Source organism: Dufourea novaeangliae, unplaced genomic scaffold (assembly GCF_001272555.1).
Source record: "Dufourea novaeangliae isolate 0120121106 unplaced genomic scaffold, ASM127255v1 scaffold18, whole genome shotgun sequence".
Lineage (NCBI taxonomy): Eukaryota > Metazoa > Arthropoda > Insecta > Hymenoptera > Halictidae > Dufourea > Dufourea novaeangliae.
Genome location: NW_015373888.1, coordinates 54377 through 78239, shown reverse-complemented (window position 1 = coordinate 78239; position 23863 = coordinate 54377). Strand labels below are relative to the sequence as shown.

Here is a 23863-nt window from a genome sequence, read left to right as displayed (position 1 = left end):
GCACGACAATGACCTTTAAATACACTTCTAGCATTGCGAAAAGTTGTAAAAGGAATTTCTATACTGAAATGGCCGTTTTAAAATGTGCAGCTTTATATAACCATTAATTCTATCAATCAAACGACATTTCAATGACTTCAGAATTATGTTATCATATGTTTTTTTATAATTTGTCAAAGTGTAAAAATTTAGAACTTTTGTCACATACATACAATCGCGTATTAAGTATGAGAACTTATAGTATGAGAGATAATATTTATCAGACCGATAATTAATGTTAAATATTTTTTTACTTGAAATCAAAAAGATTTGAATCGAAAACGTGTTGTATGTTCAGTTTGATAACATATGATCGATTGGAGGCGCATGCGCGGTAACGCGTAGCGGAAAGAAGGGTGCGGGCCTACCAGGCCAGATTCAGTTTAGGACGCCAGCAGCCGCCACCGGTTCTACTTGTAAGTTGCGACGAGTCGTCTGCCATGACAGTTATCGGTGTCACGCGAGTGCGACGTTGAATTTTTATCTATTATTGACTGTATTTTTCCGATAAGAGAAACGACTCGATGGGCTAGGCTGCAGTACGGCATCGAAGACTCGTCCATGATCGCTTCACGAATAAACGATGGCATTACCGTTCTGTTTAACACAGTGTGCTGCGATACACAAATCGCACGCGTTCTAAACACGCGTTTTCATTCTGGTGAATGGCGGGTGGCGGTTGTGGTGACGGTTCTGTGACGTGTGTCTCGTGTTGTGTTGCCTGTCAGTTTTCTCGTGTATTGGAAATAGCACCACTCGTCTGTCGTACGCATCATCGGCGGTGACGTCCACTCAGGGTTTATTCGAACGTGATGTAAGGAATCAACTTTCCGCACTGTTACGACGTGCAAGACCTTTTCTGACAAGGAAAGGTTCCAAGGTGTTATTCTGCTAGTTTGGTGACCTTTTTCGCAGGAATAGAATTTCGAATACTTAAAATAACGATACTAGTTTCAGAGACAGATAGTAAACGGTTTAAAAGGTGTTCAACATTTCAGTGTGCAATTTCCTTATCTTCCGTAGTATAAGTATGTATTTGTGACAGATGAGCGGGTGGTGAAGGTAATAAGATGTCTGCCTACCATTAAGGTGATTGTTTTGCGTCCGTGTTCAAATCCCGTTAAGGTTATTTTACACCATACTTAATTTTTTTCGATGTTACATTATTTTTTCACTACTTGTGTATGGTACGTAATTTATGTGTATACGGAGATATTAAATGTGAAATTTTTGTAGAATACTAATTGCATTTAATTTAACAATATTAATGTAGACCGTAATACAGGCTTGAGTATTTGTCGTAATCGATATTTACCTGTGACAAAGGCTACGTACTGCTTTCCACGGTATAGAAATGGAGAGTATTCAAACAAATCGTCAATAAGTGCCATGCGTGAATCAAACTGTATTCCCGAAACATTTAACGTAAATACAATTTATCCGTATACGGTAATAAAAGAAAAAATCGAATACCGAACAAATTTAATCTCTACACTACTCGCTCATTTGTTATTTGCATTACACTACGGACGATAAAGGTCATTTAAAATCTGAACCCTGACATATCTATTAAACTATTGACCATCTGCCCCTGAAATTGATGTCATTGGCTTAAGTATTCGAGACTTTATCACCGTGCAGAAGTTCATTAAACGATCAGCTTAATAGCTCGGGGCCTCCCCTTATGGCGATTGCATGACAGTTGTTTACAAGCAGTACTTTTCAGTCGATCGAAACAGCGGGAGTGTAAGGTGTGGTGGAAAGTAACGTACAGATTCTCCGCGCTCTTTCGCTCCTGCTTTTCTTTCCCCACTCCCTGTTCCTCGCCTCTTCTTTAACGTTCTAGACACGCGGATTTCTATGTCCTTTCCGCCTTCTCCAGGCGACATACCGATCCGACGACCGACACAAAAGTTCGACAAAGATAAAATTTCGCGCAGGATAGTATCTGTCCTCTTAATTTCCTTCGGTGAAATAAAGTAAGGAAAACAACAACGAGTTAGACCTAGTCTACAGATAAATTCCGTTAAATTCGTTTACTTTTATGAGTACCTGCATCGGTTATTGTACGATACTGTGTCACATTCCCTGCTTTTAAATCTGGTGGTAACTGTTATGTCATTCTATAAGTAACATCTTTGATTTAGCATATCAAAGAGATGACACTTTATTTACAAGAGAAGTCCAAAATTGACGAAGAGGTGAAACATAACGTTAGAAAGGAATGATTGGTATATCAGTGAATGAAAGTAACGTTTAACCTCAAATTTAACCTTAACCCTGCAATGCTACCGGGGGTGAATCCGCATCCAGACCTAATATAGGTACATGTATGTATTGTCAGTATACGGAAAATATGAATAACATTCTAGGATTAATTTCGACATTATTTATGGTATGATTCGATAGTAGGATGTTACGGGGATAATTCGTGGAAAATTCCGTGTAAATAGACGTGCTGGGGTCGAATGCCGGAAACGATCGGCCATGAAAAAACATTTTTCTCGGGCCAGGTTCACGCCCCTTTACGTGTTATACAGGGTGTGTCCAAGCTAATGTAACTACCCAAAATATTTCGGTTATTTTCACTGATACATGAAAAACTTGTTAAAAGAAATAATGTAAAATTTATGTGATCGAATATTACGTTTGACACAATTAGATCACGATTATGTATTTACAATTTTAAAGTCGGTATTGTTTTTCTTTTGAATGGAACCAGAAAGTTTTTATCATGCCATGTTATAATGGACCGCGTAACGTAGTAATTCTGTAATGTGTTAACTTTTACGAAACACACATAGACATCTCTATATACGGGACGTGTAACGTGTCAATATCGACCGAAAGAGAATTACACCGACAGATACTTGTGTTTAAAGGTGGAGAAATGTCGATGGCATATTGTTTATGGAAAGGACTTTTAGTATAATTGGACAAATAATATCGGACAGAAAATCAAGAATTTGTTCTTTTAAATAAAAACCAGTCTCTTTTCTTAAATTATATACTTTAAATATTTATAATTTTACATTTCTTATCAATATAATATTAACAATTATGATTTCCCATCGTTCTTTAATATTTGCTTAAAGATACACAAAATCAATCAAAAATTTGCATTTTTAAGAGCTTCAAATATTTCTGAAACATATTTTGTAGAATTTGAATTAACGGAAATAATCGATGATTATCGATACTTGGGTATCAAACTATCGGTGACTATTGATACATAGTTACAACTCATCGATGTTTCTCCATAGACATAGAATTCTATAATTTCTATATCTATGACCGGGATTCATAGTCACTACTTATTCTTAAGCAAATACTTAAGTCCCCAGTTATGAATGTATACGTATGGACTAAACATTTATAACTGGGGACTTAACTGTTTGAGGCACACGATTTTAAAGACAATAAAAACCCTAGTTGCACAGAATTTTTTTTTAATGTAAAAAAATTATATAAAAATAAAATATTAAACTGTATGACTATGAGTAACTTCAACTTTTCGAGGTGGGTTAAAATATATCCCACCATGCATAAAAAGCTAAGCAAAAGGTGGGACAGTTTTTAACCCACCTAACCCTAAAGAGTTAAGCATTTGCTTAAGAATAAGCAGCGACTATAAATCCCGCCCTATGTGTTTCTCCAGCTCACTGGTGTTTGCTTCGTAAAATAACGGAGCATCAAAGGCGACGTATCGTTGTTTGCCCGGAATCCATTCATGACAGGGAGTTTCCTGTTACCGATCCGTGCGTTACCTCGCCGGTTCGTACGTAAGTCGCGGCGCGAAACGGTGCATGCTCGTTGCTCCCCTCCCCACCCATCTCCCCCTTCCTTCTCCCATGTTTCTGCCACCGTCAGCCCTACATAGAGATGGTTTTTGTCGGTTGTTTAGTGCGTCACGGAATGCGGTGTTATCCACACGGTCGGTTCGATGGACACTGTCACGTTATGCGCCCGGGGTCGACTGATACACGGGGCTGCGCGTAAAAGTGCGCGGTTTCCGGCGAGCAATTTACCGAGAGGAGATATCCAGCGTTATCTCTTTCTCACGCGTGGCTCGGGATCCGTATCGTTGCACGGAAGATGTTTAACTTTATGAAGAAGGCCACGGAGAAGGACGACAAGGAGAAGAGGAAGCGCGAGAAGAAAGAACGGAAAGATGTCAAGAAACGCGACCGGAGTAGTATGTCCGCGGAAGAGTTACTGCGCTTGGATGAAGTACGTACTTATTTTGATTTTTCTTAGTTTCTTTTATTTTCTTTGTACGGCGTTTAGCGGTTAGGAACACGCTTTCGGTTTTTTAGGTTCGCTCCGGTGTTGCGTGGAACAGTTGCAATGTGTTTCTGTGAGATTTACTTCTTATGCATTATGGATCACGTCTTTTTTTTTTTTGGTTATGTGTAACGATCACGAGAAAGGTGTACTAAGTGTAACGCTGAATTATTTTCTGAAACCTCTGAGGCGTTTAAGTTTGTAAGTTGCGGTGAACGACGCGTTTTAACAACGAAAGCGTGCCGCGATTGGCAACCTTTTTGCCTACCAAAACACTAGCTCTTTTACCGCTGGTTGGAGCTCTCGTGTAACAGCCTTGTTGTTTGAAGATTTATGTTTCGCTCACTATACGAATTTCCATTGTTTTCGTACGATTCCTTTAATTTGATGTTTTTGTGTAGAGTGTATTTAATTAATCGTACACTTATAATTATAGAAACAGACATAACCTTAGGGCGTACTTGTCACAGAAAGCATTGAAAACATTTCAACGTAAATGTGAATTCAGTACGGTAACACGTGCATCTATATCCATTGGTCTATCTGGTCGAATCTATTTGTCCATTAACTTTCCACAAAGTATCATTAAAATTCGGCGCGTAACACGTCGTACGGCCCCTTCGTTCGTCGTGCGTTGGCAATCGATTGAGTGGATCTCTGAGGAACAAACTGTACAACAGGCCTGTCTGTGGAAAGGGCCCATTACGTTACCGCTTGTGCATAGTGATTTAACCCTTAGAGTACGGTGACCGGGTTCATTTGGACTCGAATATTAAGAAACTGAATCTATCTTATCGATTTGTAAATATAATTTATGCTAGGAATTGTTCGTATTTAATCGTATAACAAATGCATGTGTTTTCTAATGATCGTGTTCGAAAGTATGTTTAAAAATAAGGATGCATAGGGTTTCAAACGGACCCAGACACCACCGTGTCTACGAACATTAAAAACGTCCGTACCCTGAGGGTTAAGGATCGCTCACTATCAAAGATAGTGACGGAGAACTAATGCTATGTGAGAACCAAGAAAAATCATAGAACGCAAAATTAGCTTTGTGGTCCCCATGGGAAATGGGGAAAAAAGATTTGAGGAAGCTGAGCTGTTCATTAACACTAGAACTATCAAACCCGTCAAAATGACGGATTACAGATTTATTGTTTTACCATTATTGAAATTATAGATAATGGTGCTTTTGCTAGATTGTCTTATATACTCTGTATATTATTGTATTATACAATTTAATTTAGTATACACTTAATACTGGTAGTTCTCTAGTGTTAATGCCCCTCCCCCTCTCCAGACAAGTCTGATCTACAGTACCCTAAAAAAAAATTGAATCAAGCTTTAGGAGATGTTTGGAAAAATTTATTTTTCCATAAAACTGCATTCGTTTATTATTTCTTATAAATATCAGTTTTCAATGCTTGGACTGCCGATAAGTGAAGGGGCTGAGAACGTTTACGCAATTGCAGTTTTGTACACGATAGATAGTTGAAATATTCATTCTATATATAAATGATGAGCTTCATGTAGTGATGGTAACGTGTTAGAATGAAATAGTCTTTCTTTGTGATGTGCAAATGTATTATTCTATTCTTTAATGTTTCGTATTGAAAGTGACAGAATAAGTTTTAAGAAGATAGATGTTTAATGTAAAACGAATCCAGTAGATACAGTGGACAATAGGACACTCCGTAATCAAACTCCTATTATTGGAGTAGTCTGTTATTTGAACTTCTGTCAACTGTATACATATCAGGAATCATATTTTTCCGAACTTCTTATATTTCATAAAAAGAAAAATTCACCGTTGGTATAAACTCAAGAAGTTTTCAATAGATCAATTACAACTCAGCAACAGTTGGTTATTAAAAGCAATTCTTGTAATAAGTTTTTAGAAGATACATTGTTTTTTTCTGTACTGAACTTCGTTTTTACGGGAATAATGGAATTCTCTTAATATTTTACCTATCAACCACAAGTATTGGCCATTATGGGTCGCTCAGAATCTTGGAACGTTTTTAAGGATAACACTGATGTCTGTAGTTTTCAATTAGTGTACTATTTCTATTTACGATTTTTTAAAAATAATTTCTTCCTATTTCTCTTATCTTCATTACATCACTTACATAAAATATCGGTAAAAGAACTCAGCATGATTTTAGATCATTTTTTGAATATTATTGTGTTCATTGTAATATTATCATCGGCATAAAAGTAATTAAAAATGCATTTACATTAGAAGTCAGAAAATTAAATCTGTAGATTATCGACAGAACTATGAAGCTACATTATAGATTCAGAATCGTGGTATACCTTGGCTACGAAAAGTATTCGCAGTTGTACTTACATTCACGAAATAAATAAATTCTCGCGATTCATGAATTATATGTAATGGTTGGTGTTGTTTTACTGTGAGATACGTAGAGATTCTAGTAGAATCTATAACGTTGGCCCTACTTTTGATCACTTGTCGGGCTTCGTCAGGCGACGAAAGTACAGCACATACAGGTCGATTCTTGCCACTAATTTTCTTTCCGGGTCTCTAAGTGCGGAAGTTCTCATAATTAGTTCGAGCAGTTATAGAAGTAAGTTCAGAACGGTTGAAAACTATGGTGAAAAGAGGTAGGAAAGTTTCTTTTTTCGCCGAGAGTCGCATCCATTGCTCTATGCAGGAAAGTGACTGTTTTGAAGAATACTATATTTACAAGCCTATGGAGCTCAAGAAATTTTCACAACTTTGGTATCCTGAAAATTTCGATTTTTTTTAAACTCCGTAAGTTTGTAGGGGATCTCAATAAAAGTATCGTGTAATTTTTCGTTTTTGCTGATATTCGGCTCTTCAAGTTGAACCCACCCCTCAAAGGTTAATATGTATTTTTCTATTTTCCTGTATATCTTGAAAACTATAGCAGATTTAAAAAAAACTGTTGCAATGAAAATTTAATGACTTTCTGTACTGTATAAAAGTGTGCAATAAAGTTGTTAACAATTTTTTTTCTGTAAATAAATTAATAAGGAAACAAATTTTTAACAATTCCATTACGCAATTTTACAGAGCATAAGAAGCTATTAAATTTTCACTGCAACCATTTTTTGGTATTTACAACAGCTTGGAAGATATACAGGAAAATAGGAAAACATGTTAATGTTTAAGGGGTGGTTTCACCCTGAAGAAGCGAACATCAGTAAAAACGAAAAATTGTTCGATGCTTCTATTGAGGTCTCCTACATTCCAGCAGAGTTTTAAAAAAATAGGAACTTTCGGGGTACCGAAGTTCCTTTGTTAGTTTATAAATAAACTATAAATAAATTGATTGTTTGCATTTATAGCATACTCGATTGTTAATGATTCAGTACAGTGATAAGGTTAATTAAGTTCAATTTAGAATTTCGTTTTGTCTTGAATTTGGAGCCTGATGGAACCCTTAGTGGGGCGAAGAGAATATCTATCGGATCATAGTTTTTGTAACCTGATCCATAACAGCTTAGATTTGTATAAACGTCCGCAGCCTAGTTATAATTTTTCAATAATTTATATTTAATTTCCTTTACCATGATTTTCTTTAGGATATACACAGTATGTCTGGAAAATAACGGGACTGACACCATAACACCTCATACACCGATCGTATATGTAAAAATCCTTAATTTTATTCAAAGCATGTTCCTGCGACATCGATACAGTGTTGTGCATGGTCCAACAATAGTTGGGCATACTTCTAAAGGTCTGAATTTTAGAAAAATCTTTCGAAATGTCTTTGTGAATTTTTTTATAGCCATTTGCATAGATTGAACGTAACGAGTAACTTTTGTTAGAATATTTTAATCGTTGAAAATAAAAAAATTTTTGCACGATAGTCGATCAAGCGAATGGGTCAGATGGTCGATTAGTGTCGTCTGTTTGTAAAGAAGTTACGTGCAAACGCAACACAATGAACATTGTGATTTGAAAGGAATCATTTTTCCTGTTATCAATATTCAACCACTTATTCGGACGATACTTTGGTTCTGAATATGCAAATACTAGTCACTGTTCATTATACTTACTTGTTCAGGACGAAGTTTTAAAGAAAAATGTCCGTGGAATCTTGAGAATAGATGATTGTTATCTTTTAGGTCGGTTCAAATGTTTATCATCCACAGATTTTACATCTTTCAATCTTTCAAATCCTGAAAACCTCGCACAATTTATGAACGAGATAAATAATCGTTTCTATAAACTTTTATTTCAAGATTTTATAGATTTACATTGTGGATTTACGAGTATAGCACCAGAATTAATTATGGGTTCCTTGTTCCATTGAATTTTCGTAACGAGCTAGATTAAAATTTTATTACTTCGATTATACAATTCACATTCCCCGTTCTAGAATATCCTGTTTTATTTACTTGTTTCGTGTTGTTTCTTACAGATTTATTTGCGATTAATTATACACATGTACACGTAGATCGATTAAGGATGTGTCGGAGGTACAATCTTGACAAAAAGTAAAATATAAAAAGTAAAATATATTAGAATTATTAGTTTCAGCTATTCTGTACTGAAAATCTCAGAGATTCTTTTCGATTATGTTCTGATGAAGGTTAAAGGTCAGGATGACGATCTTCAGATATTTTTTTTATTCGATCATAGCTTTTCACTATGTATTATTCGAATAAAATTGTGACCTACTCTGTTAACTAATAATTCGGCAACAACAGAGCGGATAAAGTTTTATTTCGAGTCTGTACTCTTGTCGTATGAAAACACGTTTCTCTCTATCAGCGAACAAGTTGCGTCGGATGGCCCGTGGCACACCGCGATAAAAAAAATCCAGGATCATCCGCCCTAGTATGTGATGTCTCATGCGATTATATCTACAGTCACTCACGAAAGTCTTCGTACACTCTATAAAGAAGGTCACTTTTGTGAGATGCATAATTCGTGTTTTTCTCTTATTTATTAAAATATTTCTATAGGTCAGCGGGAAGCGAAGAAAAAAATGAAATAACAGCAACTGTGTAAATTACAACCATTTTTCGAATATGAGGGGTACAATTTAGAGAAATTGGCTGCCAAGTGATACGCAAGTCAAAGAAGGTTGGAAACCGCTGTTATAGATTAATACATTTTGTCGTGAAATAGTTAAATATTACCTGGTATCTTAATAAATAAAAATGATATTACACGAAGTTGTTGTTTATAAAGTTTATATCAGAGTTGGGCACAATTTTATTCGAATAATACATAATGAAAAGCTGCAGTATCTAAGCTGCTTTTGAGCTGTAAACAATTAATGAGATTAAGTAATTGCTTGCCAAATGTCGACTCGTTCATGAATAAGTATTACTTTATTATGAAAATTGGATTTCCACGTTTAAACGATTAAAAATGACGAAGTACTTTTTTTTGATCATTTATTCGTTATTTGAAACTCTTTGCATCTAGATAATAAATTTACTCATCTCTGGTTTATATTAATAAAAATGACCACTTTGAGGTCTACGAAGTTTGCCCCGAGTGACTGTATATTACACGAGGCATGAGCACGAGCCAGTCTGAGTTTGACATATTGGCTCGAAACTTTCTGTGTACTAATCCCAGACCTTATTGTAAGAAACGGCAGGAAATAGACGATTAGAATGGGGTGTCTGCTAGCAACGGATCTTGAGATCTGGTCGAATAGAAAGCGAGGGTGGTCGAACTACGGAAGACAACAGGGGATGTGAGATTGGCCCTGGAACCGATGCAGCACATTTAGTACCACACTAAAATGTGTTGAAATTCCGAATACGTTTCACCTAAATTTTACTTTAAATAATAAATGCTATTTTGTTTGCTTAATGACGAGTATACTCAACATAAACATCAAAAGGGTTACGCGTCTCACTTTGTATATCATTTGGAACCCTGTATACTGTCATCTTACAAACCCCGTTAAAATCGGAACTGACAGTTCGGGTCCATCCCTTGTATAGGGAACACATTCGGGTCATTCCTCGTTAAATCGGACACTTTTTGGAGTAACATTTCGGATTTTACTGACACTTTGATATGTTATAGTTTTTAGTGATATATAAACGTACCTCGAAGGATTTTTGAACATTTTTTAAATTGTTTATTTTCGAGCTGTGCGAAATATATTATGTCAATGATTTTGAATAAATCATAACTGTTGAACTAAAAAACTAATCAAAATGAGCTTTAAGGGTGCTTACAGTGGAGACATAACAGTACCTAACCAAAATTATTTCAGGTAGAAGAGAATATTGTTTAACCATTTATTTTGTAATTGTTTCATAGAAATGTAATTTTACAATAGTAGGAATTAATTGAAAAAATTGAAACAAATTTAGGATATAGTCCTATGTTTTTGCCCTCTTCATTGAAAAATTTTCAAAAGTAAGGACACTCCAAAATTGGCCATATGAAAATTAATCGAAGTTTGTCCTTATTTTTGCAAATTTTTCCATAAAGAGGACATATAGGACTATATCCTCAACTTTTTTTTTCAAATTTTTCAATTGGTTCCTACTAGTGCAACATTGCATTTCTTTAAAACCATTACAAAATAAATGGTTAAACAATATTTTTTTATAACTGAAATAATTTTTAATAGATACTCTTATGTCTCCGCTGTAACCACTCACAAAGCTTATTTTGCTCGGATTGTTGGTTCGACAGTTACGATGTATTGAAAAAACGTTGACACTGTATTTCAAACATCTGTAAAATCGACTATTTTAAAAATTTTCCAAAGTCCTTCGAGATATGTTTATAATATATATCTTTATTATATTTATATTATATATCTTTATTATACTATATCTTTAGTGAAAGACTACAACATATCCAAGTGTCAACAAAATCCGAAATGTTACTCCAAAAAGTGTCTCATTTCGCGTGGAATGACCTATAAGGAACACATTCCTGTGAAACTAAATAGCTTCGAAACACACACAAAACTTCAAAACAGATCAGTCCCGGTTGTTCGCCAGGCATACTGTGTATCGTGTAATTTAGATATTATTTCTTATGGTTCCAGGTGCGTAGGTCATTGAAACTTCCCGGTCGTCGAAAGGAGAAAGAGAAGCTACCGAGTGGCATCACCGCGGACTATAGCGCGTCGTTTTTCGCGTATCTAGATCGGGACATCCTAGAAAATTCGCAGAACACGTCGAATTCAGGCCAGGGACCGCGTCCCAATAACAATTCGACGAACCGAACGCCGGACGGTTTGATACAGAGCGATTCGTCGGAGACCTCGTTGACGTCGTTGACCATCAATTCGTCGAACGTTCAACTGGGCAAGAATCTGCCCCCGTTGCCGCCGAAACCGCCGAAAAGGGGCATTCTGAAAGGACCACGTCTGGGCATCACCGGTGGCGCCACGACGCCCGTTTCGGACGAGAACGCTTTAGCAAATGGCGACGAGATTAATTACCAGGAGCCGAATAATTTATTAGCGAGGAACACGTTGCAGAACGAAGTGATCGCTTATCAGAACGTGCCCACGCATTTACCGGGATTGGGAACGGTTTTGGGCAAAGAGGAGACCTGCAGCGAGGAGGAGACGTTAATTTGTCAGAGCACCTGGCAAATTTCACCGCAACGATCCGTTCAACATAGTCAACAACAACAGCAACAGCAGTACCATCACCATTATCATCATAGTCACCATAGTCAGGGCGATACGAAACTACTGCAGGTTGGTCGATGCGCATCTTGAGGTGCGTATCCACTTGTTGCGTATCTGCGTTGTGTATCATCGTTGTGTATCAATGTGGACGGGAAGGCGTTGCATCGTTGTGTGTGAAAATGTTACCGATCGGTCATTTATCGGTTTTTTGTAGTCACATCAAAGTATGTCGCGATATAGTAGACTCGTGTTAAAGTAGCGGTGCGGGGCTCTCGAGGCGGGGTTTTCTTGAAAACGCTACTTCAACGTGAGCCAATGGGCACGTAGGATCTCGTGGCAGTTCGGTCGATCCACCAGTTGGATCAGAACTGTGGTTACTGATGGTGACTAATAGTGGGGTACGCGCACGTCTGAGCTGGGGCGTTCCTACCGCTACTTTAACGCGAGTGTACTGTATTCATTTGTACAGCTTTGGGGTGGGGAGCCTTCTACAAGCCACAGTAGCCATGTGCTGTGTGCAACTCACGCACGCACACGCGCATTCATCCTTGAATGTGAATAAAAAAAAATAAATATTTAAGTGAAACTACACTCCTTGTTATTAGTTATATTGTAACCATTGCAGTTTAGTTTTATTAGATATCATTGCAGATATATTTGTCATACTATTTTCTGGACATAGTTATCCTGCCATTCTAGTTTATTTTCCTTCGAAAAATATTCGACCAGTTCCTCTGCCTTGTATTTAGCAATCTAGATTTTATTCTGCGTGCAATTCTTCTCAAGGGAAGTAGTCACTATATATATATCTCTATTTTTATATATTTGTGACACCTACTGACTTCCTTTTTTTTGTCTTCAGCATATAATGTATAAAAATGTGAAGGCCACTGCTAACTCAAGAGGTGAACTCATTGTAGTCACAGGAGGAGCTCATACTCTATTTTTCGTGACAGGTCGTATCCTCTGTTTTTGTACGGATACGCATGCAACGATGATACGTAACGGTGATACGATACGATGGTACGCAACGGTGGTATCATACAATGATACGATATGAAGATTCGTAACAAATGGATACGCCCCTTTCGTGTTTTGCTTCAAGTTTGTAGACGAAAGTTTTACAACCTTGAATGAGTCTAGTGGCTCCTGTGTCACTTTTTGTTATTATTATTTGCTAAACAATGCTTTTTATCCGAAACACCATTCCGTAGAGTTTCAGATCGCTACCCCTCGTTTAAGGGTAATATGGGGGCAAAAGTCCTAAATTTTATCATTTTTTTCTCGGTTATTACTTAAGATATTTAAATAGAAGAGAAACGAAATAATAGCTAAATATTAGCTCTAATTAAAACTTTTTTTGAGAATTGTGCATCTAGTAGAGTAGAAAAGAAATAATTTATTTTTGGGGGTGGCTTTTGCAAACAACCCTCTTGAGTGACACTCACCAAGAAAGTCAAGAATAATACTCTATTATTTAATTATTATCTGTAGAAGCTTTACGATAGTCGGGTTGGTGGAACATAGTTAAAAATAAAATAAAACGAATGATGAAAAAAGATAGTTTCTCTTTTCGGTTAAAATTAATGCAGCTTGAGGAGACAATTTCTCAGACGAAACTCACGTCACAAGTACTCGTTGCATTTATTCTCTTTCCAAGCAGCTTTCTTTTTTGTAAAACTTATCGACATTTTGACAAAAATTATCAATACCTAAAAAATATGGCGTAGATGAAGGGGCTACTACCACTGGGTCTCGGGAATTACTGAAATATATGACAAATTAACATTAGATTTAACATTTATTTCAGTACTTGAAAGAAATTTATCCAAATGGTACGTGGCCTTTCTCATACGCCACTTCTTCCCTTAGCGGAAGCCGAGTTTGTAAGTCAAGGTACCTTCACCCTACCCAAACCTATGATCCCCTAATTGCTCTCAGCATTTTTTCCCCACAAGTCATTAAGAAATGTCCATTACGAAACTACTCCCCATTGGCTTATTCGCCTTATATTTTCTGTCCAAACTAAATTTCTTCGATCTCTCCTAGGTTGTAACCAGTGCTAGTCCTTCGGCGGATTCCTTAACGGACACAACGAATTCGAGTTTCGCGACGCCTCCGTTCAGTCTGTCGCCGGTCGGCGAATCGCAGGGTTTCTCGAGGTGGCGATCGACGGTGTCGTTCGAGGAACAGGGCGTCGAGCTGCAATTACCGGAGATCGTTCCGTTGGAGTTGCCCGAACCGAGGGAATTGACTATTCATAGGCAACCACCGCCTCGGAACGATTTTGGATTTTCGTTGCGTCGCGCGGTGATCGTCGAGCGGGCCGCGGGGGGCGGCACGCAGATGAGATCGGTGATCTTCGCCGAACCTGGCTCGCTGGTACAGCACAACAATGACACCGGCCTGTTGCCTGGCGATCGTTTGATCGAGGTCAACGGGATCAACGTGGACGATAAGTCGCGGGAGGAAATTATCGATCTCATCAAGCGTTCGGCCAACAGTGTCACCGTGAAGGTATATCTTAAAAAATATTTTTGATTATCGCGAAGGGTGCAAGTGGATACTCAGTTCGAATAGGGCAGGGGAGACCGGGGTTGAAAGTAACAATTTTTAGTTTTCCTGAAATAAGAACGTCTATATTTTAGCTAGAGATTTAATGTTAATTTATACGGATCGGTTGGAGATACAAGATTAGTTTTATCGCAATGAAATGTTTTTAAATTAATTGTTAGAAATACTGTGACTGTGAAAATCGACAGAGTCGGATAGTTACTTTTTGCGCCACCTTGGGGTTAAAAATAACAACGCTGGGGTAAAGTTGTACTGCAAATTAGATTAAGCAGAATCGTGCAGAATGAAAGACATGAAATAATTAAAACTACCTAATAATTACTACGAATCAATATAACATTACAGTTTTTTCTTTAATTGTCTCAACACAACATTATTTCTCAATCAATAGGTACTCAACATAACATAATCTTCTTACATCTTTCTGTTCTATTTGTAACAATCCTGAATGCCATACCGTCTATATAAGACTAGAAGAAACTATTGTATACTCACAGATATAACACTAAAATCGTCGTTAACACAAAAATCGTCTGAGTTAGGAACATAATATTATCAAAGAAATAGTTTTATACATTAAATATGAAGGATTAATTAATTAATAATTAAAATTTGCGAATAATCCCAGTGTCCCTATGTCACCTCGACAATTAAAATAATTTTTACATACTTTAACAATTTACTTTGTACAGTAGATATAACTCGAATATCAAACTTACGGCTCTTTCTTTAATATGATTTCGCCATTACTTCCTACTCACGTAATCACATTTTCGAAGCTGAAATTGCACTTTCATTTTTCAAAATTAATTTTTAAATACCAGGTACATCTATGTAAGTACATGTATTTCGTTGTTTTTATATACATCAGAGTTCCACCATAATAATACAATTTTTTAGTAAAAAAATTGGGACATTTACCCTATATATTAAATCAGTTTTTCTTGGATAATACCATTTATTATAAGACACCTTGTGTATCTTTGTACTACCGGGAATTATCGCAAGAGGGTTCTTGTCGCTTTTCAGTGGAAGCGGGTGAATGGTGGCGGTTGAAAGTTAGTTGCAGAACAAACGTAATTGGTGTTTCCTGAGCAAATGTCGGGTGGTTTGTTGCCACTAGTGCACCGAATATAGCGCGATCATGACTCATGATCCCTAATGAAACTGTACTCGGACCCCGAGAGACTGTCGCGTTAAAATAACTTCCTATCAAAGTGTCTAACCCGTGATCCCCTATTGCTTGTGAGAATTGATCATGATTCACGGCGACGTTACATCCCCAGGCTTAGAATCTTTTTGTTCCGTAAGAAACTGTTGATCATTGTTATTTCGACTTGTTATAAATTTGCATTTTTTTTTTCCTTTTGCTTTCCCATCGATCGTGTACCATAGCATTAGAAGATTTGAATCTTTTCGTTCTGTAAAAAATTGTTAATAACAAACTGATGATTTTAACAACTTTTTATAAATTTATATATTCTCCTTTTGCATTCTCGTCGATGGTATGTCTTAATATTAGACGAACCTTAGACCTTAACATTAAATGAACCTTAAAATCCTTTCGTTCTGTTAACAACTGTTGATAACTGTCCTTTTGACGATTTTTCATAAATTTACATTTCATTCCTTTTGCATTCCCATCGTGTATCTTAAAATTAGAATTTTTGAATCCTTTCGTTCTGTAAATAACACTTTAACAAATCGTTGATTTTTACGACTTTCTATAAATTTGCATGTTCTCCTTTTGCATTCTCGTCGATCGTATACGTTAACATTAGAATAATCGGAATCTGTGCCCACTCGATGTACCTAGAAGAACGGTTTGGGATCTTTTGACCCACATGCATCTTTTATAACCGATACACCTTCAAATAGTTTCTTTTGTCTTCGTAGACAAAATAACTGTAATAATTTAGAATCTGTCGTGATGTACGTGCATTTGAAGATTTTAGAACCTAGAAAGTAAAAGTAATAAATCAACACAGTAGAAAAGGATAGAAATGTTTAACAAATCTTAATAGGTCACTTTGCCCCGATCGGTTCCTCTAGCATCAAGGGGTTGTTCTGGTTCAGTTGGTTGAAACAAGACGATTCTTTATTATGAGCACTATATAAGAAATCTTTGTACTTCTTGATATGCTTATTTCATGCCAGTCTTTCGTCTTTTCCCGTTGTTTTACCCTCCTTCGAGGCATTGAAATATCGGCGCCCAGTGCTATTTGTACTACTTATCGCGGTTTCCTGGGATAAAAAGTATTGTATTCCATTTTTAGTCGATCTTCATACTTTGATTAATGGTTGAAATATACAATCACTTTCCTTAAAAGAATCGGATAATTTTCCAGTTTTCAGCTTCGTCATGTTTAATGTAATTGTCATGATATCACTGTGCAACATCTCCAGTCTGTTTATTAAAATAATATTGGATATTTTTTTAACAGTAATAGTCTAGTAATATCAATTTGAACCGATTTGGAAGGGTGAATATTATTTAGCTCGGTTTCCGCGTAATAAAGTATAAGTTGTATAAATAAATGTATAAGTTTTATATATCATATTTTAACTTTTTTTTTTGTAAACGATGTTTCCTTTCTTTATTCTTTCTAACAGTTGTTCGATACTTTCTTTCTCACAGGTGCAACCGGTTGCGGAATTGTCAGAGTTATCAAGACGAGGCGATAGTGACGGACAACAGGTTGAGCTTGCTGCTGCGAATATTCGTAGCGGCACGCTTCGACGATCAGGCAGCTTGCGGTTTCAGGATAGTATGGTGAGTATTATACTCGCAATTTTATTTCTAAAAAGTCATTATAAGTTTATTATTATTTCTGAAAGACCCAATCGGTATCCTCATCAGTCGAATTTTCATCACTTTCATTTAATCTTAAGGATTTCTAAAAATAACCTTGCGATTTTCAGAATTTGCACAATAATTATTACAAACAGTACTAGTAAACACTAGTGAGGCGTTTTGTCAACCAGGGCGTGTTACCTATTTAGTTTTTACCCTACTCTAACGCTCGCATGCAGGACTAATGGCGACTGTCTTACCGTTGAACACATTTCGAGATTATACAATGGAATTAAACGAACATTTACCATGGAAATAGTATTCCTTGCAATAAGAAACGGTTGATACTGTATAAAACCGCAAAATTACACGGTTACAGCCGTGAGAAACGCGAATCGGTGAATAAGAATGGTTTTAACCTATCATCTGGCCACGTGATGTTACTGATGTAAACAAGTCGACGGTCTCTATTGGTCCGTTTAGAGCTGTATCATACGTATTCTCGAACGTCGAACGTTTTTTTTTTTTTTACATTGTCATCACGAACTTCCCCGTTATATGACCTTCCGGACTCATTACGGATGCACGGTAGTGCGATACTATTATATCGGGAACGTTATGTAGTGGGATTAACCGGTAACGCCTGAACTCGATGCATTTCGTTCTGAGGTAATCGCATTCAAATGTTGGTTTAATTGTTGTCACACAACCAGGCACGGTCGGAGGAGCACTTGGCGCAAGAACAGGCATGGCTGAATTACGAGAAGGTTTGGTTGCTGCACCGTGGCGGTTTCACGCTTGGGACCAAGTACGGCTCGGCGGATCCGGACACGGGAAAGCTGAAGATTCGCCTGGCCACTTCCGGCGAGGAGCTTCTGGTCGACGAGGAGGATGTCGAAAAAGTATTAATAGACACGCTAGTAATACCTTGTTATCCCAGCGTGCGGATTTTATGCACTTGTATAATTAGAAAATATGTAAAATACGACGAACTAAAATTCACAATGAAATTTAATAACGTTTTTATGTTATTTACAATATGATTAATCTACTGATAAGGGATGTTACATTTTCGTTTAATTTCTGTTTTTCGAAGTTACTGTGTATGATAACTTGAATTTAGATCGGCGTCTGAAATTTAGTTATTGCAAAATTATTTTTAAGATTCAGATTTCTGTACTTCTACAATTAATTCTTGAACCTCGATTTGGACAGTTGGTTGCATTAAAAATGTAAATTAAAATCGCACAAATCTATGTTTTTTTAAAAAAAAGTAGGGTATACATAAATACATAATGTAAATTGAAAATTTAATTTTTTTAAGTAAACAGTCAGAGAATGTACAGATGTTTTATTCCTTTAATTTATAGGGATAAAGTATTTCTCTTTCTCGATGGCAGCAGTTTATTCGGGTATTTTTGATCGTAAACTTGGTTAAACTAAAACAGAGCAGCGCAAAATAAAATTTGTCGCATTTTTTTAATCGTATTGAACCGGAAAAAAGGTATAATTCTAATATTGTGCGAACCGAGGGTGGGATGTAATTGAAAATCCAATGAAGAAAATGATAGTGAAATTGGATTAAAATTGTATCGCGAATCTGTAACATAAGTGCGTGAATATGTAGGTTAAATCAACGTGATTATGTATTTCTTTTACAGGCCAATCCTCCACAGTTCGACAAGGCCGAAGAGCTCTCTCGTTTACGGTTTCTTAATGAGTCTTCTGTTCTTCATACATTAAGGCAACGTTATGCTAGCAACTTAATACACACTTATGCTGGCGATAGTATGATCATAATCAATCCGGTGGCCCCGTTAGCAATTTATTCAGAAAAGGTAAATTCATATTATTTTCATTCACCTGAGTGTAGAATTTATTTTTTCATTTTTCTACATTTGTGTAATATTTTACATAATATTAGAATAGATTATATTGTAGAATAGTAAAAAATATTTTACCAGCAAGTTATTACATCATTAACATTATTAATTATTAATGTTTTAAAACAAATTTCTATAACTTTCGGAATCTGCAGTATTCACTGAAAGAAATATAAAATATTTAATCGATAGGCATGATTTACCAGATACTTATGAATGTTTTGACATTATTTTGCAACTGGAATTAATGATTTTCCCCCGTTAAGGTGGCGCTTATGTTCAGAGGATGCAAGAGCGAAGATATGCCCCCGCATGTTTACGCGATGGCGCAAGCAGCCTACAGAGGAATGTTAGCAACTCGAAGAGATCATTCCTTAGTTTTTCTTGGCCGTAGCGGATCAGGCAAAACTACAAACTTTAAGCATGCTCTGCATTACCTCGTATTGGCTGCAGGCACAGTTAATAAGGTAAATCAAAGTTTTATGCGCCGAGTATACAGAGAATATAGTATATTCTTGAATTCATTTCATATGTTAATGCTGGCAATACACGCAAAATTATAACTCACCTTAATTATTGTATTTTTAAAGATCCTGACTATCGAGAAACTCAATGCCGTCTTCACTGTCCTAGAAGCATTTGGAAATAGTAGAACGTACATGAACTCAAATGCAACGCGTTTTACGCAACTGTTTAGTTTAGACTTCGACCAGTCAGGTCTAATTGCATCCGCTTCGTTGCAGGTAAAGTAACAGATTTATCTATGTTATATTTACTTATTTATGTTATATTACACTTCATATCGTCATAGGAAATCCAATATATCAAAAAATGTGAAATTATTTAGTTTTTTACGATGTGTTCTTATTTTTTACCACACTTGTGACAGAAGTACCTTCATAAATGACTCAGCATGCCGAATAATTTTTGAATAGTACTTATCGCCGTAATATTTATCCTGCTTTTTTTTCTGTTCACAAGGTGTTACTTTTGGAGAAGTCAAGGATAGGTAAAAGGGTGAACGGAGATCCAACCTTTCATGCGTTATACCGGTTGCTGGCCGGCGCAGAGGGTGCATTGAGAAAGGAATTGCATCTTACTAATTTAGTCGCGGAGAATAATCCGTTCATCACGCCCCTGCAGAAGCACGAGGACAAACAACGGGCCATGGTTGAATTCAACCGAATCGTAGCCGCGTTCCGAACGCTTGGTATCTCGGAAACCGACGAGAAAGTTATCTGGTTGGTGCTCACCGGTATATATCACCTGAGTTGCGCGGGTGCTGTCAAAGTCGGCACCAGTTCTCAAAGTCGCTGGCAGTTCGCGAGAGTAGAGTGCGCAGAGAAAGCAGCCACGTTGCTGGGCACTTCGGTCGAGGATCTGAGCAGAGTGGTGTTCTCCTGTAACGGGGGTGGTGGCACCCCGAACACACCGAGGCCTACATTACGGACACCAAGTCCTACAGAGCAGAGCAAGGACATAACTGGTCTGGACGCTCTCGAAGGACTTCTTATTGGACTTTATTCCGAGGTGTTCCATTGCGTCGCGGCTCTCATTAATAGGTGAGGTTATATTCAATGTAGTCACCGCATATAAACCGGTTCTAGTGAATTGCATAGGTGAAATTTGTTTCATCTATATTTTATTCTTCGTAATTTATTAGTGTAAGCGGTAAGAGCGCGGCAGCCATCATTGTTTGGATTATATGAATTAGGAGAAGAAGAATCGCTGACGGCCCTGGTAGCTCAGTTGGTCATAGCAGTCGCCCGGAAGCGAAAGACCTGGGTTCGACTCCCGGTCCGGTAGCTGATTGGCCGATTCCTTTCTCTCCTTCATTAGCAACATACAAAACCGGGCAAATAATAATTGTTGTTCTCTGTATATTCGCAGATCCATATCATCCTCGGTACACACGGTTGCATCTTTATTGCTGTGCGATTCGCCCGGTTTTCAGAATCCCGCTACCTGCGGACGACAAACTGGAGCATGTTTCGAAGACCTTTGCCATAATTACTTACAGGAACGCTTGCAATTGTTGTTCCATCATACAACGTTGGTGGCGCCGAGGGACAGGTGCCTAGTTTTATAAAGTAAAATTACTTAACATTTTCGCGACCAATAATTCTAAGGTACATATCAAATAATTGAAGAGAAATATTAGTTGTTTAAAAAACAACAACATTGTCACAACTATAGTCATGTAGATCGTATGTTATTGGCCGTAAAAGTGTTCAATTACAGCACAGTTACGTTGGTGAATATTCGTAATTGATGTACTTGAAATTTAGGTACATCCAAGAAGGAATTGATGTAGATTGTGAAGATGGCTGTGACGAAAGTGGTATCGGCTCGCCCCAAGCGTTGGTTTCACTGATGGATCGTGGAAATTCACAAGGTGCAACAATGCTGCGAACTAGTCAAAATGACCTTAGTGGAAGTAGACAAATGGAACGAAAGGGACTTTTGTGGCTATTAGACGAAGAGGCAGTGTGTCCAGGAGGTAGCGACGAGACATTTTTAGATCGGCTGTTTTCTCATTACGGAGATCGAGGTAACTAAGCATCTATAATGCCGCTTTTTGAATCTGAAAGACACTAAAATTACATTCATTTTTTCGATCATTTTTCTTTTATTAGATCACCAAATACTGTTAAGAAAAGCACCCGGTAACAATCAGTTCATTTTACAACACTTATTGGGTACTAATCCTGTACTATATACGGCGACTGGTTGGCTTAAAGCGACGCGAGAAAATCCGGTTACTAAAAGTGCTATTACAATTCTTCAAGAAAGTACAAGGTATCTTTGGATTTTCTATATACACTATTAGTAATTTATGTTCCACGATGTCTGTCTGTGGAAAACATCGTCGCTTCAATAGCTAATGTTGTCTTCCGTTTTAATATCAGAGAAGATGTAAACACGCTGTTTGCAAGCGCGCGGGGAGCTGGTGTCTCTGGTACTCTGTGTAGTTCGATGCCTGGATTAGAAGGTTCGCAGTCTTTAAGAAGAGCTTCGAGCATTAGACGAACATTTACTGCTGTGAAGAGAAAAAACGTTTGCTTGCAAGTGAAATTCACCGTAGTACGTATACAAATTAAAAAATACTTTAATATATAATTACAGTGTACAATTAAGCTTATACATAACTGAAACTTAATTGATCTTTACACACATAATATACAGGGTGTTGCGTAAGTCACTGCAATTAAGGAAGATTAGAATAAATTCACCTAAACAGAATTTCAGTTATATGAATTACGACATACCCTGTAACCCGAGTTAATATGTTATTGAAATATATGTTCTCATCATTTCCTGATCGTCTTATTCGTCGTATAACTAATTGTATACTTTTTCTCGTATTACATTCAATGTTTTTATGCAGAACAAAAATAAAATATACAATATAATATTTGTAGGACGGACTGGTTGAAACTCTGAGGAGAACTCGGGTTAAATTCATCCATTGCATACTACCGCAACACAATTCCGGTTGTACCGATAATAAGAGTTTACTGTCTGTAAAATCAAATCAGAATGAAGACAGCGTCATCAATGTGCCTCTTCTACGTTCACAGGTAAATATTTTGCATTTTAATTGCATGATTATTCTGTCAATTAATTAATCTGCGCCTAGGTCGTTTACAACCTATTCATTGTCACTTGTAAACTTTGAACTCTTCGTGTAATATATTAAAACTACATTTCTTTTTATACAGATGCGTGGAAGTCAAATAATCGAAGCTATTCGGCTGCATAAAGTCGGATTTCCTAAACACATGGCTTTAGGCGAATTTAGAAGACGATTCGGCTTATTGTCGACCGACTGTAACGCACGACCTGGTAGTCCCGTAGGCGATGAACGCCGTATGGTCGAAGATATGCTGTTGACTGTGGACATTGATCCAGCTTCGTATCGTGTTGGACAAAGTCAGGTAAGTCAATTTGTATAATTTCGGTTTTTCAGTAAAATTGAATTTCGTCTTAAAGAAATGGAAATTCCTACAAACTCTTGTTATACTTGAAATATAAGTTCACCTTAGTATCCCTTCTATATACTAAGGGCTGTACTACTATATACCCACTGAAACATTATACAGTTCTGCATTATAATTAACCGCGCCTTGTGCTTAATAATTATGACAAAAGTGACATAAATCGTTTCTCGATATTTAAATAGAATCTTATTGCTGTGACGTCATAGTTGGTAAGATTCCCTTAACATTTCCACAAGATGGATTATTTGGTACCCCTCACCATAGTAATGGCTAGGATCATTATTATCAATGTAACAGTTGAGGAAAGTTTTTTTTAGACCAGAAGCTTCAGACTCGACGGCGTCAATTACTGATAATACAGTACACGTGTGTATGACGCTGGTAATAAATGAGATCGTTGTTTTTCGTAGCTTCTCTCTCAGAAGGCGAGATTATATTTGCTCGGCAGTACATTTGCGTGGATAGGTCTGTTTTAAACTGTTCTCCCTATATGTGTCCACAAAACATATAATTTGGAACGTATACGCGGTGGTAGGTAAGCTGCAGAATGCTAAACGACTTTCTCTACGAAATATTTCAGTGACATCGCTTTCAGTAACAAGTGGCATCCTGTATTATACATATATATTATTTATATTTCCAAAATATAAAAAAGAACCACTC

At 37.0% G+C, this 23863-nt stretch overlaps 1 protein-coding gene across 1 annotated transcript in view; it reads left to right on the top strand.

The window, feature by feature from the left end:
* The first annotated feature begins 599 nt into the window (after window positions 1-599).
* LOC107185544 (unconventional myosin-XVIIIa) overlaps window positions 600-23863 on the top strand; it is a 58033-nt gene continuing 34769 nt past the window's right edge. The window contains exons 1-16 of the mRNA XM_015573248.1: window positions 600-853; window positions 3944-4269; window positions 11355-12017; window positions 13998-14465; window positions 17161-17295; window positions 18030-18218; window positions 18978-19154; window positions 19466-19666; window positions 19790-19942; window positions 20181-20761; window positions 21090-21272; window positions 21488-21750; window positions 21836-21998; window positions 22109-22283; window positions 22622-22780; window positions 22922-23137. Coding sequence (XP_015428734.1) covers window positions 4135-4269; window positions 11355-12017; window positions 13998-14465; window positions 17161-17295; window positions 18030-18218; window positions 18978-19154; window positions 19466-19666; window positions 19790-19942; window positions 20181-20761; window positions 21090-21272; window positions 21488-21750; window positions 21836-21998; window positions 22109-22283; window positions 22622-22780; window positions 22922-23137 — 3861 coding nt within the window. The 5' untranslated portion in view covers window positions 600-853; window positions 3944-4134. The remainder of the gene's footprint in view (window positions 854-3943; window positions 4270-11354; window positions 12018-13997; window positions 14466-17160; window positions 17296-18029; window positions 18219-18977; window positions 19155-19465; window positions 19667-19789; window positions 19943-20180; window positions 20762-21089; window positions 21273-21487; window positions 21751-21835; window positions 21999-22108; window positions 22284-22621; window positions 22781-22921; window positions 23138-23863) is intronic.